At 45.2% G+C, this 19,685-nt stretch overlaps 1 protein-coding gene across 1 annotated transcript; it reads right to left on the bottom strand.

The window, feature by feature from the left end:
- Nucleotides 1-14,188: 14,188 nt before the first annotated feature.
- Nucleotides 14,189-17,421, bottom strand: LOC122926724 (ferritin heavy chain B). Its single transcript, XM_044278197.1, has 4 exons — nt 17,171-17,421; nt 15,957-16,103; nt 15,334-15,459; nt 14,189-14,530 (listed from the first exon to the last, which is right to left on the bottom strand). The coding sequence occupies exons 1-4, from the start codon at nt 17,270-17,272 to the stop codon at nt 14,372-14,374; spliced, it is 534 nt and encodes a 177-aa protein (XP_044134132.1). The 5' UTR covers nt 17,273-17,421; the 3' UTR covers nt 14,189-14,371.
- Nucleotides 17,422-19,685: the final 2,264 nt, after the last annotated feature.

Genomic DNA, 19,685 nt, shown 5'->3' with positions numbered 1-19,685 from the left:
AATATCCTGCTGCGAGATACAAGCCTGTTGTTTCCTGATACAGACCACGTGATATGCAGGCGTCTGCCTGAACAGCGTGGAGAAACAAACATAGCAGCAGCTTCTATGTCGGGCATGTAATGCCGCATCTTGGGATACGAAAATTTCAACCCACCTAGGAGCAGGTAAGACCTGTATAGGCGGGTATTACAGTGCATATTGGTACTTGTTTTACTACCGTGGACAGAAACTAAAGTCTGGACATTTAAATTACAAGAAATTGCAACTGTATCCAGGATTGTTCCTTCTATTTAAGGACATTTCGGCCCACAAGCCGCAAGCTATAATGATATGAATACATTTTATGCAGACTTTTGAACTAACACAAAATTTTGTCAGTCCTATTGGGAAGCCATCTTGAGATCTAGCAATCACTTGCATATTTGAGAGATATTGCGCGTTTCCCAACATTCAATGTGTATCAGCATACACATGTGTGATTGATGGTTTTATGGAATTTTCTATAGTGTTTTATTGATATTGATTTTGTTATTAAATTGAGTGTGATCACCTGATATATTGTGCATCTATTTGTAACCACACATACAGAGTGCCAGTCCGCAATCTACAAGTAATACTTATAATTCTTGCATATGTCTTACCCTCCTGTAGGATATCCAGAATGAATTACGCAACATTTCTGGAGGTTCTTTCCATGTACAAATTATTACCTAAACCAACGTCAAACATCACCTGTCAAGATCCACTGGATTAATTTTTACTTAATCTATGCACTTGAAATCTGAAGAATGATTCTCTATTACATGACCAAATGCTTTGTCATAAAGCAGTGGTCAGGTTATTCTTCTCAGTGTAACATATATTTCTGAAAGAACATGCTATTTCAATACAGTAATGGAGCTCAAAACTGTTTCCAGACACCACTCCCCCCCCCCCCCCACATTAGCAAAACAATGAGACAGTGCTACTAAAACCCAAACCACCTAATCTCTGTTTTCAAAGACCCCTTTAGGCTACATTCACATGACATTTACCATTTTTTAACCATTTTTGCATCCATTTTCTGTCTGTTATTTATTTTTATTTTTTTTAACCCCAAACTGCTGAGAACAACATTCTCTATTAAATGAAATTGTGTGAAAGTACAGTAACCCTTTAAGGGTATTTTTACAGAATATATTTCTTTCCTGCAATGTGGGCAATTCAGTATTTTGATAATTTAAGCAATATAATTTTAAACGTCCCACATTTAAGATGGATGGAAATTTTAAAGTTTCTTTATGGAAAATTTGGCAAAAATATCAACTAATACCGCATTACTGGATTACTATTTTTTCCAAATAAAGTCATTAAAAAAAAGTGTGTGCTGTATTTTCTTAAAAGGGAACCTGTCACCTCTACTATGCTGCCTGCCCTTACTGAGGGCAGCCTAGTATAGTGACAGACCAGCAGATTTCAGCATGCAGTCACTTCCCTTGTGGCAGTCAGTACTCTTATAGTCAGGGCCGGCCTTAGGCCTTTAGGCGCCCTGTGCGAGAAAGATTTACAGCGCCCCTCAGTGACCACGCCCCTCAGTAACCACACCCCTTCAGTGGTCACACCCATTTCTCCAATATCGGCTCCATTTAAAACCTTCCATTCCGTTAAGTCCCCAAAAAAGTGCAGCACCTTACCAATTCTGCTGACAATGGAGATAGGGTAGTGGTAGAAGGGGACAGGTAAAGGTAGATTTGGTGAGATGTTAGATAGAGGAGAAGAAAACAGGTCTGTGCAGTGTCAGACAATACGTGAGGGGTAGTTTTACATCATGGCCGTTCTAACTCCTGCTAGAGCCACTGGTCACTACAGTATGTGTCACCATGGGCAGCCTATGATGGAGGGAGTGACCGATCGCTCATCATTATACCATTGTATGGAAGGTCTGAGGCATTGGCCAGGGCAGTATCTATGTCAATGGCTTCTGCGGGTTATAGCAGATACCTGCAGCTCCTGAATCAGCCTCTGGATAGCTTCAAGGAAACCAAGAGAGGTGAGGGCCTGAGCAGATGGACGGGCCGAGAGAGAGAGACAGGAGGAATAGAAAGTGAGAGAGAAAATAACCATAGGGAGCAGTGGTGAGCATGCACGACCTGTGACAGTAAGGACCTCTATGTATCTGCTAGGGCTGCAGCTAACGATTATTTGAATAATGGCCTAGGAAGATCTGTTATGGAGAGGGGGATCTGTGGGTGGCGCTGTTATGGAGAGGAGGATCTGTGGGTGGCGCTGTTATGGAGAGGGGGATCTGTGGGTGGCGCTGTTATGGAGAGGGGGATCTGTGGGTGGCGCTGTTATGGAGAGGGGGATCTGTGGGTGGCGCTGCTATGGAGAGGGGGATTTGTGGGAGGCGCTGCTATGGAGAGGGGGATATGTGGGTGGCGCTGCTATGGAGAGGGGGATCTGTGGGTGGCGCTGCTATGGAGAGGGGGATCTGTGGGTGGCGCTGCTATGGAGAGGGGGATCTGTGGGTGGCGCTGCTATGGAGAGGGGGATCTGTGGGTGGCGCTGCTATGGAGAGGGGGATCTGTGGGTGGCGCTTCTATGGAGAGGGGGATCTGTGGGTGGCGCTGTTATGGAGAGGGGGATCTGTCTATGGCACTGTTATGGAGAGGGGGATCTGTCTATGGCACTGTTATGGAGAGGGGGATCTGTGCACTGTTATGGAGAGGGGGATCTGTGCACTGTCATGGGCATAACAGTGCACAGATTCCTTTCCCCATAACAGTGCACATATTCCTTTCCCCATAACAGTGCACATATCCCCCCTCCCCATAGCAGTGCCATAGACAGATCCTCCCCCCTCCCCATAGTGGTGCCATAGACCGATCCCCCTCTCCATAGCAGCGCCGGCCCTGCTGCTCACAGCAGACTAATCACTTACTGCATCTTTATTTTACCTTACAATCGTGACGCTCCAGTAACAACTAACAGGCAGAGAGGAGGGCGGCGTAACGTCACTTACTCACGTGACGCACCTGCTCCGCCCACTTTATGAATGAAGGAGGCGGAGCAGGTGCGTCACGTGAGTAAGTGACGTTACGCCGCCCTCCTCTCTGCCTGTAGTTGTTACTGGAGCATCACGATTGTAAGGTAAAATAAAGATGCAGCGACTTAAAGTAAACCGCCCGCCCGGCGCCCGCCCGCATAGCAACGAATCGGCGATTATTCGATAACTGGATTCGTCGACAACGAATCCAGTTATCGATTATTATCGATTACATCGATTAATCGTTGCAGCCCTAGTATCTGCAGCACCGCATGCACGGCTCATCCTCTCACCTGAGGGGGTAGACTACCATCTTGCTTCCTCCAGGAGATTGTTGGAGTGGGGCTGCCTAGCGCTCTACAGTACAGCCGGGCGGTGTCCCCTTCTCTGACCTCTGTCCGCTCTGGGCTCACCTGGACGTCTGGCAAATTTCCACCTGCTAGCAAAGGAGTCAGGAGACGTCATTTAAATTCCCAATTCCCATAAAATATTAGGTAATAGCCCCCTCCCTCCCCTTTTCTTAGAGGCCTGGCAATCATAAAAGTTTTAAAACTAATACTATACATACATCTGCTGACCTGTGCTGTGTGTGGACTGTGGGAGTCTCACTCTCTGTTGTGGCTGCTGCTGCTGGCTGGCGCTTGCTCCGCCTCCTTCTTCTCTCTCTGCCTGTGCGGCAGCTGCGGCCCGCGTCACACTCCAGCAGCCAGTCTGGTCTGCTGCTCTGTCCAGGCAGCAGAGCGGAGCGCAGAGCAGCAGCGGGCCCCGCCCCCTCCTCACTCAGTCTCTAGTCCGGACCGTGACTGACTCATTCATGTTCACGTGCTGTAGATGGCCGGCAGGCCGCGGCGACAAAATATATAATAGTAGTACAGTACTAGTAAGTAGTAGTACTGTACTGTAGTAGACAGACATCACTTAGAGTTCGGCGGGCTGTGTCGGCCGCCCGGCGCCCCTGTTGCTATGGCGCCCTGTGCGGCCGCACAGCCCGCACACCCCAAAGGCCGGCCCTGCTTATAGTAATGACCTGCCGAAAAGCGCATGACATCTCTGAGAAACAGATGGAAGCTTTCCTTCCTACGTGTAAGAAGAAATAAACCTTCCCATCATGGTCAGGAGAGGGTGGGCCATTGGACTTGTAACGCCCCAAGTGGCATTACCACACCTACGCCCTGTTTTTATCTGGGTATGCAATCTCAATGTCATTTTATAGATTTTATTTCAGGTCCCATATATTGTGCATTTCCTGTTATGCATCTGTTTATGTTCAAATATAATGTGCCCTGTGCCTTGCCATAGAGTCAGACAAAGAGAGAAGTTGCAGCAGAAAGCAAAATAAATAGTTCCTATTTAATCCTGTCAGCAAAGCAGAGCCAAAGAGTAGCAGATGTAGCAGAGCTGAGAGTGTTTGCCTACCATTTTCATGCTAAAGCTTGTTGGAAACCAAGACCAAGTTTGTAAACGTTTATGCAAAGTAAAGCTGCAATTGAACTATATACAAAGTCTGGACTCAATCTCTTTCATCATCCTCTCCATCACCTATTCACCCTATTTGCTCTGCTTCGTCTGGTGACGCCTGGGGTTCCCAGATGTCCAGGTAGGAGCACCGTGACAAGTGCACAGCCACAATACCTAAAGGGACATTACAGGGAGTGCAGAATTATTAGGCAAATGAGTATTTTGACCACATCATCCTCTTTATGCATGTTGTCTTACTCCAAGCTGTATAGGCTCGAAAGCCTACTACCAATTAAGCATATTAGGTGATGTGCATCTCTGTAATGAGAAGGGGTGTGGTCTAATGACATCAACACCCTATATCAGGTGTGCATAATTATTGGGCAACTTCCTTTCCTTTGGCAAAATGGGTCAAAAGAAGGACTTGACAGGCTCAGAAAAGTCAAAAATAGTGAGATATCTTGCAGAGGGATGCAGCACTCTTAAAATTGCAAAGCTTCTGAAGCGTGATCATCGAACAATCAAGCGTTTCATTCAAAATAGTCAACAGGGTCACAAGAAGCGTGTGGAAAAACCAAGGCGCAAAATAACTGCCCATGAACTGAGAAAAGTCAAGCGTGCAGCTGCCAAGATGCCACTTGCCACCAGTTTGGCCATATTTCAGAGCTGCAACATCACTGGAGTGCCCAAAAGCACAAGGTGTGCAATACTCAGAGACATGGCCAAGGTAAGAAAGGCTGAAAGACGACCACCACTGAACAAGACACACAAGCTGAAACGTCAAGACTGGGCCAAGAAATATCTCAAGACTGATTTTTCTAAGGTTTTATGGACTGATGAAATGAGAGTGAGTCTTGATGGGCCAGATGGATGGGCCCGTGGCTGGATTGGTAAAGGGCAGAGAGCTCCAGTCCGACTCAGACGCCAGCAAGGTGGAGGTGGAGTACTGGTTTGGGCTGGTATCATCAAAGATGAACTTGTGGGGCCTTTTCGGGTTGAGGATGGAGTCAAGCTCAACTCCCAGTCCTACTGCCAGTTTCTGGAAGACACCTTCTTCAAGCAGTGGTACAGGAAGAAGTCTGCATCCCTCAAGAAAAACATGATTTTCATGCAGGACAATGCTCCATCACACGCGTCCAAGTACTCCACAGCGTGGCTGGCAAGAAAGGGTATAAAAGAAGAAAATCTAATGACATGGCCTCCTTGTTCACCTGATCTGAACCCCATTGAGAACCTGTGGTCCATCATCAAATGTGAGATTTACAAGGAGGGAAAACAGTACACCTCTCTGAACAGTGTCTGGGAGGCTGTGGTTGCTGCGGCACGCAATGTTGATGGTGAACAGATCAAAACACTGACAGAATCCATGGATGGCAGGCTTTTGAGTGTCCTTGCAAAGAAAGGTGGCTATATTGGTCACTGATTTGTTTTTGTTTTGTTTTTGAATGTCAGAAATGTATATTTGTGAATGTTGAGATGTTATATTGGTTTCACTGGTAAAAATAAATAATTGAAATGGGTATATATTTGTTTTTTGTTAAGTTGCCTAATAATTATGCACAGTAATAGTCACCTGCACACACAACTATCCCCCTAAAATAGCTAAAACTAAAAACAAACTAAAAACTACTTCCAAAAATATTCAGCTTTGATATTAATGAGTTTTTTGGGTTCATTGTGAACATGGTTGTTGTTCAATAATAAAATGAATCCTCAAAAATACAACTTGCCTAATAATTCTGCACTCCCTGTGTAGATGACTGGTACATCTATGATACAGCCATCAGCACATTAGATTTGGTGGAATTAATTACCGTACTGTGGATGGAAGATTTCACCTGACTATATTAATTTACTCTTAAGTATATTATCTTCCATCCAAGCATACCAACTGTGATTGAATCGGCTACATATTAGCAATAGAACTGTATTGTGGCAACCAAAGGGGTGACGTCATTTCAATACGTTGGCAACACTTTGGCAACACAAGTTTACTACATCTACGGCAATAACTGCTGCCCATCTCTTATCCAATATTCGTCTTTTGGACTCTTTACCACCCCCCTCCTTTTTTTCCCCTTGGAGACAATAATAACACCATTTACTTTTCATATTTGCTTTTATAAATTTTTTATCATTGATTTTTATACGATTAATTTCTAATTATTTTTAACGTTGCTCATAATAAAATAGATAGTACCAGGTAGACTTGACTTCTGTGCATTATTAGATGAAGAGTGGCTGTCTATTTATACTATTACCAATCAATTGTTAACTGTCCTGCGAAAGAGGGCGTTCCAGCCCTTGAAACACGATGACTACATAAAAGTAAAGCTAGTTTGATACCACTACGCTGGATATATGAGATCCTGCTGACCGCACCGGACAAGCGATCTAGTTCTTCTCTTCACTTGATGCATATTAATCTCTCGGTTACCACTCCTGGAGTGCGGGCATGGGTCCGTGGCAGCAGTCCAGGGTCCCATTCACTTGACAAGTTGCAAACCAGCAAGGCGCTCTACAGTTTTTTTTGTGACTCCTCACAACAAACAACGGTAACCAGTATATAACTGTACGGCTTTATATATATCTATCGACACCAAACATGTGGCGCTGCCTCTCCATCTTTTATATACCAACTGAGTTACAGCCATACTGCGATCTAGCTGTACAGCCTAAATACACCTTTCCAAAAATCACTTAGTAGATATCTGCTGACAAGGTTTGGTGCAGTCATCTCTGTAAGTTAGAGGGGTGACATGGTCTTTAAGTGCAATGCACAATGTTGTGCATTTATGGCAGCACAAGGAATACAATAGAAATTAAAGGGGTGTCTCACTTCTGGAAATGGCATTTATCATGTAGAGAAAGTTAATACAAGCCACTTATATTGTTATTATCCATATTGCTTCCTTTGCTGGCTGGATGTATTTTTCTATCACATTATACACTGCTCATTTCCATGGTTACAGACCACTCTGCAATCCATCAGTGGTGGTCATGCCTGCACAATATAGGAAAAAGCACTAGCCTATGTGTGCTTCCATGGTCCCGGTCACCAGAGAGGCTGACGCTTTTTCCTATAATGTACAAGCATGACCACCACTGATGGATTGCAGGGTGGTCTGTAACCATGGAAATGAGCAGTGTATAATGTGATGGAAAATGAATCCAGCCAGCAAAGGAAGCAATATAGACAATCACAATACATTAGTAAGAGGCTTGTATTAACTTTTCTACATGATAAATGCCACTTACTGAAATGAGACAGCCCCTTTAAGTTCTGTATGAAATCTGTAGTTAGAACTCAGGCTTTATGAGCATTTGGCATACAATCTACAGCTCTCTTCCCTTCCTTTTTTTGCACATTGAAATGTATACCAAGAGGACACCAGCAACATATGCCCCACAGAAATAGGAATGCCATAATAATTCTGCCTTCACCGATATCAAAATTGTGACAGTAAGTTGGGATAAGTGTCCAGTTATAAAATCTTCAGTATTCTCAACTTGTGGGCATTATGAACATTCGAGACCAGACTTCCGGATCCAATAGGATCCGCCCTCCAAAACAGCCTAGGGCAGACCGCCCATTTATGCCAGTGACATCATCGGGATCACTGCTAGGAGGAAGTCTCCGGGGTGGGGGTGGGGGTTTGAGAAGAAAAAAAAATTAAAATAAAGTAGACCACTGGGTCGCCTGCCAAACTGCAAAAAAAGGGGTCCAATTTCCTAGATCTGATGGAATGGCAGGTTCATTCTTCCTCTATGTGACTGCCAGAAATAACCAAGAGCTGTACTCTGCCATCTCCAGAACTAATAGAGCAGTAAGGCACATGCCTGACCTGCTGCTTTATCATCAGACTGGGAGAACGGGACCTTTGTTTTTGGGATTGGTGGAAGTCCCAGCGGCTTGACCCCCACTGATCCTGTGGATGGAGGGGACCTTTAGAATATCCGGACCTGAGCCCCGCCCACCCTTCCCTTTTTTCAGTCGTGTTGCTTATTAGGGGGTAAAAGTCACCCAGCTAATGCTGGGTGGGCTTGTTGGTCATTGGTTTTATTGGTCTAATACTTGACCTTGGTTCATGGTTTATTAAAGATTCACTGGTTCATAAAATTTCGGTAACCCCATAATAAAGCAACACGGCCTAATTTCTCCAATTAAGTGTTTGGTGTCTTATTTACTGGTTATAGTTATGGTTGGGTCATTATGTGTACTATGTCCTCCATGTGGGGCACAGTGTAGAGGTATACTGTATATTGTGTGGCACAGTGTAGAGGTATACTGTATATTGTGTGGCAGCACAGTGTAGAGCTACACTGTATATTGTGTGGCACAGTATAGAGGTATACTGTATATTGTGTGGCAGCACAGTGTAGAGCTACACTGTATATTGTGTGGCACAGTGTATCCTATATGTGTATAACAAACATATTTCACATGAAAACTTACAATTACCGGTACTTGGCTTGGCCCTTGGGGATCTCCGACATCACTTCACCACTTTGGCCGGGGGCTCGGTGGAGCTGATGTTGTGTGTTTTTTTCCTAATGAGAAAGATTTCATAAGGATTTGGAGAAGGGGCAGAGGGATAGCAGAGCAGGGAGAGGCTGGTGCTGCTACTAGGGGGCTCATATCATGGGGGAGTAATAAAGCCCACCATAATGCCCTCCCCAGTAGAAATAATTCTCCTTATAATGTGACAGTGCAAAAAATACCCCCTTGTAATGCCCCCAGTTGAGCTAATGTCCACATAGTGCCCCCATAATGTGCCAGTATAAAATAACCCTATATAGTGCCCCCAGTAAACGCCCCCATAGTGCTCCTCTCCCCTCTTCCTCCTAGTGCCCCCTGTAATGTACCAGTATAAAATGCCCCATATATAGTCCCTCAGTAGATGCCCTCAGTGTCCCCCATAATTTGCAAGTATAAAATACCCCTTCTTAGTGCCCCCGTAGATGACCCCGTAGTACTCCTCTCCCTTAGTGCCCCCCTTAGATGACCCCATAATAACAAGAGCCCCCCTCCCCTCTTCCGGCCTGTGTCCCGCGCTGTACGGCTCAGGCCTAGTGTAGGCAGCCTATTAGAGGGACAAGGAAGGGACACGTCTCTCCCTCCCCTGCCCCACTGTAGCACAGCCATCTGTATTGCTGTCCTGAGGACAGCGATACAGATGACTATGGAGATGAATGCTTCCACAATGAAAGCGCTCATCTCCCTGTGCCCTGCTGCCGCTGCCCCCCACTTTTCACCAGGGCCACGACGACAGCTCGTGGGAGGGGGGGGGGGGCAATTGCCCCGTTGCCTTCCCCCTGGATCCGCCAGTGTCATTATAGGAGGAGGTATAAGAGAAGAGCACTACAACTCCCAGCATGTCCAGACCATTTTTATGTAATAGAGGACAATACAGGGAGGAGGCATAAGAGGAGATAACTACAACTCCCAGCATTTCCCCTTGCTCTTAGGCCTCCTGCACACGAACGTTCGTGTGCACCCCGTGGCCGTGCTGCGGCCTGGAAAATGGGGGCCGCAATGCACGAACACCGACCGTGAGGCAGCCGCAGTGGATCGCGGACCCATTCACTTTAATGGGCTTGAGATCCACCCAGTCCGCAAAAAGATAGGACATGTTCTATTTTTTTGTGGAACGGAAGTACAGGACGAAACCCCATGGAAGCACTCCGTAGTGCTTCCGTAGGGTTCCGTTCCGCACCAGTCCGCATGTCAGGATTTGCGGGCCCATTGAAATGAATAGGTCCGCATCCGTGATGCGGAATGCACACGGAACAGTGCCCATGTATTGCGGATCTACAAATGCAGTACGGCAATGTGCAGAAGGCCTTACACTGAACCTATCTGTCTTCACTTCTCCTCAAATGCTGCCATGACAGGTCTTCAGCAGGACTCCTCTGCACTGCTTAGCTCCGTCCCCTGAACAGGTCGCATGATAATGATGTCATCACAGGTCCTTCAGCTATGAAGATGCTTCCGGTGTCGGACTTCTATACAGAGGGGCATCACAAAAAAAAAATACCAGCAAAAAAAAATAAAAAATACCGGCATCAGCTTTCATAACAAATTACCGGCTTTGGCGGTACAATACAGGTTGGGTGGCAACCCTAGCCGTAAATTAAATGCATACTGATCTCCACCAGACCCCATTATACCTAATTGGGCGGACATACCCTCCACATCCAGCAGCGCCAGATCCGGAGAATTCCGTCAGGCTGTTCGAATTAAAACCGGAGGTGTGAAAGTAGCCTTAACCCCTTCTACCCCGGACCAGTTTTCACCTTCCTACCCAGGCCAAATTTTGGAAATCTGACGTGTCACTGTATGTGGTAATAACTTTGGAACTCTTTTACTTATCCAAGTCATTCTGAGAATGTTTTCTTGTGACATATTGTACTTCATGACTGTAAATTTGAGTCAATATATTTCAACTTTATTTATAAAAAAAATCCCAAATTTACAAAAAGTTTGGAAAAATTCTCAATTTTCTAAATTTGAATTTCTCTACTTTTAAGACAGATAGTGATACCTCATAAAATAGTTATCAGTCATCATTCCCCATGTCTGCTTTATTTTTTTAAGCACCAATTCAGTTAGGCTGAGTTCACACGGGCGAGATTTCCGCGCGGGTGCAATGCGGTAGGTGAACGTATTGCACCCGCACTGAATCCGGCACCATTCATTTCTATGGGGCTGTGCACATGAGCGATTTTTTTCACGCATCACTTGCTGCAATGCTTTAAAATCGCAGCATGCTCTATATTCTGCGTTTGTAACGCAGGACAGGCCCCATAGAAATGAATGGGGCTGAGTGAAAATCGCAAGCATCCGCAAGCTTTTCACTCATGGTTGCTAGGTGACAGTCTATTCACTGTATTATTTTCTCTTATAACATGGTTATAAGGGAAAATAATAGCATTCTGAATACAGAATGCTTAGTACAAGGGCAATTGAGGGTTAAAAAAATAAAAAATAAATTAACTCACCTTGTCCTCTTCATCGCGCAGTTCCCGGTCTCTTCTGATGAGCTGTCGGCTAAAGGACCTTTGGTGACGTCAGATCACATGCTCCAATCACATGGTACATCACCACGGTGATGTACCATGTGATTGGAGCATGTGATCTGACGTCACCAAAGGTCCTTTAGCCGACAGCTCATCAGAAGAGACCGGGAACTGCGCGATGAAGAGGACAAGGTGAGTTAATTTATTTTTTATTTTTTTAACCCTCAATTGCCCTTGTACTAAGCATTCTGTATTCAGAATGCTATTATTTTCCCTTATAACCATGTTATAAGGGAAAATAATACAATCTACACTACAACTAACCCAAACCTGAACTTCTGTGAAGAAGTTCGGGTCTGGGTACCACAGTCGGTTTTTTATCACGCGAGTGCAAAACACATTGCACCCGCGTGATAAACACTGAACATCGGAACGCAATCGCAGTCAAAACTGACTGCAATTGCGTACCCAATCGCGCGGGTTTGCCGCAATACACCGGGACGCATCCGGACCTAATCCGGACACGCCCGTGTGAACTCAGCCTTATAAAGTGATTTTGAGGGGCCAACGTAATGGAACCTACCCATAAAGGATACCATTTTAGAAACTAAACCTCTCAAATGATTCAAAACTGATGTTACAAACTTTGTTAACCCTTTAGGTCTTCCACAAGAATTAAAGGAAAAGGGAGGTGAAATTTCAAAATGTCATTAATTTTTTTTATTCTGTTTATTTGAAGCAGATTCACAAAAAGACAAGAGCAAGGATCATGCATCCACATATCATACAGCAATACCACTTATATGGCCAGCTGTTTATAGTCCAATGGGACCGAGCTACCCAGGGGGGGGACACATTTCCCTGAAGACTCTGGGAGTCCTCCTCTTGGAATATCAGCGGCTGGCTATCCGCCATCTTAGCCACGTCCTGTGAGGCTGCTTGCTGTGCACCTGTGGTTTTCTGTCCTCTCCGGAGAAGGTACTGTTCCATCGGCGCCCCGATGCGGGTGAGTGGTGCCACCTGGACTTCCCTCGGAGTTGAAATCACCTCCCCGCGCTGCAAAATGAAAGTGGTGGTCGGCGGTAAGCGGGATCTCCGTGCGATGCTTCCTCACATGACGGCGCCGGAACCAGAAGTCTTTATTTTTCTTTTACAGATTTTTCATGTTAATCAATTTTATTCTTGCAACATAGCAAGGGTTAACAGCAAAATAAACCTCAATATGCATTACTTTTATTCTGCAGTTAACAGAAGTAAACTGCTGTAAGAGCACATGGCAGTGGTCAGTAGGAAAGGAGCGCCATATGGCGCCATTAAGGCAATCAAATTGAATCCTGGATCTACGACCCGTCTTCTGCAGTGGATCAGTCCTGCACTTGAGGCTTGTTCACAATGCAAATGCTCTCTCCACTGATGTATTATGCCGATGGAGACAGGGACACTGCTCCCATTTTTGCCTGTATTATGAGGAATGCAGCATATGGGATACATTGATGGAACCAGTAACCTAAAAAATATGTGATGCCATGTTTTTAAAAATATTCAGTTAAAATCTAGGATCCAGTTTTGCTTCTGTATGCTATGTTTAGCTGTACTTGCTGATATCCAGTTTTATTAAGTCACAGGGTACCTCCTGCTATAAAACAGCCTTTAATATTAGTTATATATAAAATACCAAACTCCCACGGACAAACAAAACATAGAAATGAAAAGAAAGAAAAATAAAGGAACGACACATCAGGGGTATGTACGATATGTGCTCTGTGGCAATGTTCCTACTCCTCAGTTTTGGTTTGAGGCTATAGAAATGTAGGCAAGGTCATCTCTTGTGATTATGGGCCTGTCCCTAGAGGTGGCCCTGTACTATGTGATCCCTGCCTACAAACGGAATGGCCACCCCGATAGGGGCGATCCCGTATTCTGGAACCTCCTGTTAGGCCCTAGGCAGACCCTATTGCACTTGTTGGATGCCCATATATAGGGGCCTAGTCTAGGTACAAAAAATAACAAAATTGTCATACAGAGAGCAATAGAGCACCACAGCCGTGGATACCGTAATTAATAATGATAAGCAATGTTCTTAATGTGTCGTCAGTACGATACGCTATGTATGGTTATCTATGTGTATACCAACACTTGCAGATATCTATGTATATTTTCATATAATCAGATGCCAAACACAATTATGGAAGACGCCTGGGACCACCTGCCCTAGAGCAGCAGCATACACCTAGGCACCTTAATCCCAATGTGTTTCACCCACATCAATAACCTGGGCTCTTCAGGGGACACTTAATTCAGTGTCGTTCTAGGCATCAACATTTAAAACTTGGCACAATCCGTTTAATGGCCGATGACCTAATTTGTTGATTGTCCTTTATACCTGCCACCTCCCTTTTCCTTTAATTCTTGTGGATTGTCCTTTATACCTGCCTGTAACGCCTATACCAGGAGTTGTGCAATGGAAAAAAACTAGAATTTAATGAGTATGCATAGCCTTGCATAGCCTTGGAGGAATGTGATACTTTGCTCAAGTTGGTAATGAGATGTCACATAAATGAAACAGTTTGTCCTGTACTAACCCATAGTAGAGTTCCTACATTGAACATCGTTACAGATAACACAAACTGTCTACCCCCCAGTAATCTGAAGACCATTTTATGAAGGACACAAACGCAAGAAGCATTAGAATGCAGAAAAACTTTATTGGAAAACTTGTTGACAAGCACAGTCACGTCTGCTTAGGCAAGAGAGGGATCACAAAAGGATTACTGACCCACCACGAGTCAGGGAGTTGTTATATTCATTCCACAGAGACAGGGAATTGTAAATGCAGAACAGACTGGTAGTATCCATGTAGGAGACATCTTAGCTGCTGCTCTCTCCCATGGTGTGCTTGTCGAACAGGTACTCGCCCATGCCGTTCTGTGGTACCCCAAGGCGCTTCAGGTTGGTGATGTAGTCTCCAAGCTGCTTAATAGACTTTACCTGTTCTTCCAGGTACTCTGATTCCAGGAAGTCACAGAGCTGAAAGAAAAGGTCAATTAATGCTATGCAAAAACTACTACCTTCATTATTCAAGCCGTGATTAAAGAGCTAAGACTAGGAATAGAAATATGCAGCTGTCTTCTTTGGGGGAACAGTGCCACAGCTGTCAAGAGGTTGTGTGTGGTACTGCAACTCAACCCAATTTACTTGAATTGAATGAAACTGCAACACAAGACGTGGTGCTGTTTTAGAATTAAACCAACTTTTTTTTTTTAAATCCTGCACTGTCCATTTAAAAACAAGGGGACGTTTTAAAGAAAAGGAAGAGTCAGCCATAAAGGGGTATTCCCATCACAGACCATGGGGGCATATCGGTGGGACCCGCAACTACAACAAGAACGGAGCGGCGAGAGCTGTGGCTGGTGGACCCTGGATTTCCCGGGGTCCTTCCACTACCAAGCGCTGCTCCCATAGAAGTGAATGGGAGCGCACCGCGCACGCTTGGCCCCTTTTCCCATTCATTTCCATGGGGTAGACGGAAATAGCTGAGCCAGCGCTCGGCTATTTTCGGCAGGCCCATAGAAATGAATGTAGGGCGGCTGCACATGCGCAGTGTGCCCTCCGTTCATTTCCCTGCTCCGTTCTCATTGTAGGTGCAGGTCCCAGAGGTGGTGGGAATACCCCTTTAAGCTTGCGATAGCAGATATTAATAGCCGAGTAAACACGCCTATAACGCCTATACCAGGAGTTGTGCAATGGAAAAAAAATAGAATTTAATGAGTATTCATGAGGGTGGGGAAGTTAACTAACCACAGAAGAACCAACTAAGCAGAGAAACTTACTTGAGGGTCAACTTTGTCAGAGGCCAACTTGTGAAGATCCAGAAGGGCCTGGTTCACAGTCTTCTCCAGCTGCAGAGCAGCCTGCATGACCTCCAGAGTGTTGGTCCACTCATCACGTTCAGGTTTCTATGAGACACAAGACAGTATTGTGAGCTTTGGTGATTATTATTATCATTATTATTTATTATTAAAGCGCCATTCATTCCATAGCGCTGTACATATGATAAGTGGTGCACATACATAATACAGACAATTGGACTAATCATAAACAAGATGAGTTACAAACTGGTACAGAAGGAGAGAGGGCCCTGCCCGTGAGGGCTTACAATCTACGTAAGCATTACTTTTAAACAAGACCTGGTCATTTGTCAGCTTAGGAGGAATCACGTCAAGATACATAGCCAACATTCACTTACTTGCCTCAGGTTTAAAAAGGGAATGAGGACATGACGAACACTATAGCGTTGTACAGTTGTTTGTAAACCTCAGACTAGCCAGATAAGGTCCATATAGAATCATGTGACCTAGTATGATATCTACATGAGTTATGCATTATTGGGGTCCACTAGAATGGTACTTATTAACGACTTCAGGTCTGGTCAAGGAACAAACAAAAGTCTCACCTTAATGTCCTGCAGGACAATGCGGCCCCCGCGCTTGTTCTGATACTTCAGGAACTTCTCAGCATGCTCTCGCTCTTCATGGCTCTGTTCATTAAAGAACTTCGCCACATTATGAAGGGCTACATCATCACGGTCAAAGTAGAAGGCCTAAAAATAATGAAAGGAGTTTTAGTGTCAAGAAACATCCACTATTATATATGAGGCCACACAATTGCCTCAAGATCATTACTGCGTGCAGAAAGAGGACGTGCAGAAAGTTGTTCTTATGAGCGTGGAGGCATATACCTGTCTCATTGCATAATTGCAACTTAGTTTTTATTGACATGCATGTATACTGTACACTATGAAGCCATGGGAATGTATAACCTCAAAGACCAAACAACAGCAGTGAGAACCACAGATGTACATATCCAATCCAACCACTGATCAGTGTGCCAAGGGTAGATAGTCTTCTGCTATGGGCAATTTGAATTCTATTCCCTTGGCAGGAGGATTCTTTGAGTTTTTTTCTTCCTGATGGGATCTTATACTGCTTTCCACAGCAATTTTAGGTCCTCAACCTGTCCTACATGGGGGCATGCAATGTCCATTCTCCTATTTCACTATTGGGGCCAGTGCACAAGCATTGATTTGAAGGTACTTTGATGAAGCTGGTGAAGAAACAAACACTAGTAGAATATTCCTCCAAAGATCTTCCCAGGGCTGCTTCATTCCTCCCTCCCTATGTGGACTTTGAATGCAAGCAATGCAAACAAAGTTGTGAGTGAGGATCATGATCATGAGGTTTCCTTTCCCCACCCCATGATGTCCTTGTGTAATCACTGTGCAAAACACATTTCAGCCCAAGCATTTAGAGATAAGTAGTGTTTTCCACGTCAAGAAATAAACTGTACAGGGAGTGTATGGAGGTCTCTACAAGGAGCCAATATCACTGGAGGGAGTAACAGATGGAGATGTTTGCAAGTCACATACAAAGCAATAGGTGAGGGTGAAGATCAGAAAACAAGAGCTTTCAATGAAGCTGACACTCAGCACTGAACATCTTATGACCAAATACCTCCTATGGAGCTACAGGAAGACCCTCAAGCTTGCATCTAAGGCTACCTGGACCTGCTGGCACTTAGCTTGAGCATGCATGGTCACCATGAGACGTAAGGTCTCACAACTAGAAGAGGCATACATCTAAAGACTACAGGACATAAATGGGTACTCACCATGGAGAGATAGGTGTAGGAGGCATAGAGCTCAATGTTCACCATGCGGTTGATGGCAGCCTCGCAATCGCTGTGGAAGTTCTGGCGCACCTGGGATTCCATTGCGGCTTATTGATGATTTTGGTGGCGCAAAAGGCAATAAAAAGTCTTAATGCAGGAATAGAAGAGGTTGGAGGAAGGAGCTGAGGACTCAGAGAGTGTTCCGTTCAATCACTGTTGAAGCAAGAACTCTGCTCAGAGTCAGGGATGTTGTGACCCCAGCCCTATGGAGCTGGGTATTTATAGCCGGAGTCTGGGCGAGGCTTGCCTGCCCTTACATCATCCTGCTGGGCCAATCATTTGCGGACCTGCTGCAAGAACATGATTGTTAGTGCCAGTTACCAATCTCTAAAGTATTTAAAATTGGGAGCTCATGGGAGATGGACCTCAGAATCTACATCATGACTCCAGGCTCAATTGTGTTACTGTGCATGACCATATTATGCTTGAGAAAGACTACTGCTTAATTGAAACGTTGCACTTTATTCAGGTGTTTGTATACACACTTTTTATGGACCAATTGTGAATAAAAGAAATCTGCTTGGATATTCTGCCGTCAACCTCCATTTTTGTGCTATTCTACTGACCGTGTGGATCTGTGGTCAGAGGATGAGCTGTCGCATTCCTGAAGCAAGTCTCGGTGGTCACTTGTGCTGCTCTCATACGAATATTTAGACTATTTCTATCAGTCAGTAAGTGGTCTGCAGAATACAGGCAGAGCTAATCTGGGAATGTATTACGCTTGGAGGACAAGGATCTCAGAACGCTATGGGAAGAAATTAACTACATTTTACATTAATATTGCATTTCTAAAGAATTTTCCCTACATTTTAGTTGCAAAAGCTACGGACTAATCACACAGGCAGCGCCTGAGGGCCAAAGCCAAGCAAAGGCCCACAGTCCCTTGGTCAGTTAGAATACTCGCCAGGCTTCATACCCACTGTCCTATTGCAGCTACATCAATCTCTTAATGCGCCATTCATAAAATTCCATAGGCAGTTACTGGACTGGTGTGTGCCTCTGATTTCATGGAGGTTTTTCCCGGATGTATTCCGCAGAAAATAATCATGGCGTGTTCTACCAGCATTTCCTCTGTATTGATGGCAGGACCAAAAGCTGAGACCAGCAGGGACCTGGTAAGTATCAGAAAGGGACTAGCGAGGGATCAGCAAGGTATTGCTTCTAATATGTTTTTAACCCATTCTAACCGCTTAGAGCGTTTTTTCCCCCCATTGGACAATCACTTTCAATCTACAAACCCCATTACTCCACTCTTAAAGCGGTTCTCTGGGCAACAGATATGAAATTTGTGGGGGACCCCCACCAGTTAGCTGTTTTGGGCTGGCACGGCGCCATATACTATGCATTGTATGGAGCTGGAGGTATACACTGTGTATTGGGCGTGTACCGTGGCAGCCCGAAAAAGCTGATTGTTGGGGACCACCATCGTTCTGATATTGGTGGCCACTAGGTCATCAATATCTGTAGCCCGGAGAACCCCTTTAATACTTTCTCCTAATGACCTGTTAAAACTTAGACTCTTCATCTAAAGCCCCTAGGACCAGTGGGACCACCAGCTGTGTGGCCAGTGCCATCTTGCCCTTATGGACCCAATACGTATTCTAGAAGCTATGCCCACTCGTCATACTTTCTCCTGCAGCATGGGGAAGAAGCCATTCAGCCCTTTCGTGATATTTTTCATTTTGCGACAGTAAATGACAGAGCACTAAACGTGTGACACAAGTATCAGAGATGTTCCACTGTGGGTCAGGCAGCCATGACTCAGCAGAGAGCACACAGCACGCAGGCGGTGGTGTGCAGAGCCCTCAGCCAGCATGACTAGGCAGAACTGGAGACATACTGCAGGAAGTAGGAGTGGTGCTGGTCGTCATGGTGACTGAGGAGGAAAGGCCAGGCCTCAGGCCTTGTAGCTGCTCCCGTCCTGTGCTTTACTGGAACTGCAGCATTCCCCTGACTATTAGGCCCCTTTCACACAAGCAAGTTTTCTGCATGGGTTCAATGTGTGAAATGAAGGCATAGCACCCGCACTGAATCCAGAACCATTTATTTCAATGGGTCTGTGTACATGAGTGAGAATCGAAGCATGTTCTGGATTCTCCATTTTATTGATTGATATATTATCACTGGTGTAGCTAAAGGGTTCGCAGCGGTTGCAATTGCGACCAGGCCCCTAAGTCATGGAGAGCCACAGTAACCCCCCCATCATTGGTGGCAGCAGCAGTTTCGGTTACCATGGCAGCCAGGACGATACTGAAGTCCTGGCTGCCATGGTCAGTTAGTCAGCAGCATACTTACATGCGCTGTGGCCGCCCGACGCTCCTTCTTCTTGTAACTCATCTCAGGTCTGTGCGGCGCATTGCTATAAGCATAAGCAATGCGCCGCACAGACCTGTGACGAGTTACAAGAAGAAGGAGCGTCGGGCGGCCACAGCGCATGTAAGTATGCTGCTGACTA

The sequence above is a fragment of the Bufo gargarizans genome, chromosome 2, assembly GCF_014858855.1.
Source record: "Bufo gargarizans isolate SCDJY-AF-19 chromosome 2, ASM1485885v1, whole genome shotgun sequence".
Taxonomy (NCBI): domain Eukaryota; kingdom Metazoa; phylum Chordata; class Amphibia; order Anura; family Bufonidae; genus Bufo; species Bufo gargarizans.
This window is presented reverse-complemented; position numbering and strand designations above follow the sequence as displayed.

Excerpts from the sequence above, each read along its gene's own strand:
- LOC122926724 (XM_044278197.1), bottom strand. The coding sequence starts at position 17,272 with ATGGAATCCCAGGTGCGCCAGAACTTCCACAGCGATTGCGAGGCTGCC. Across the intron at positions 16,104-17,170 it reads CCTACACCTATCTCTCCATG|GCCTTCTACTTTGACCGTGA; the intron begins GTGAGTACCCAT and ends CATTATTTTTAG. Across the intron at positions 15,460-15,956 it reads TTGTCCTGCAGGACATTAAG|AAACCTGAACGTGATGAGTG; the intron begins GTGAGACTTTTG and ends TGTGTCTCATAG.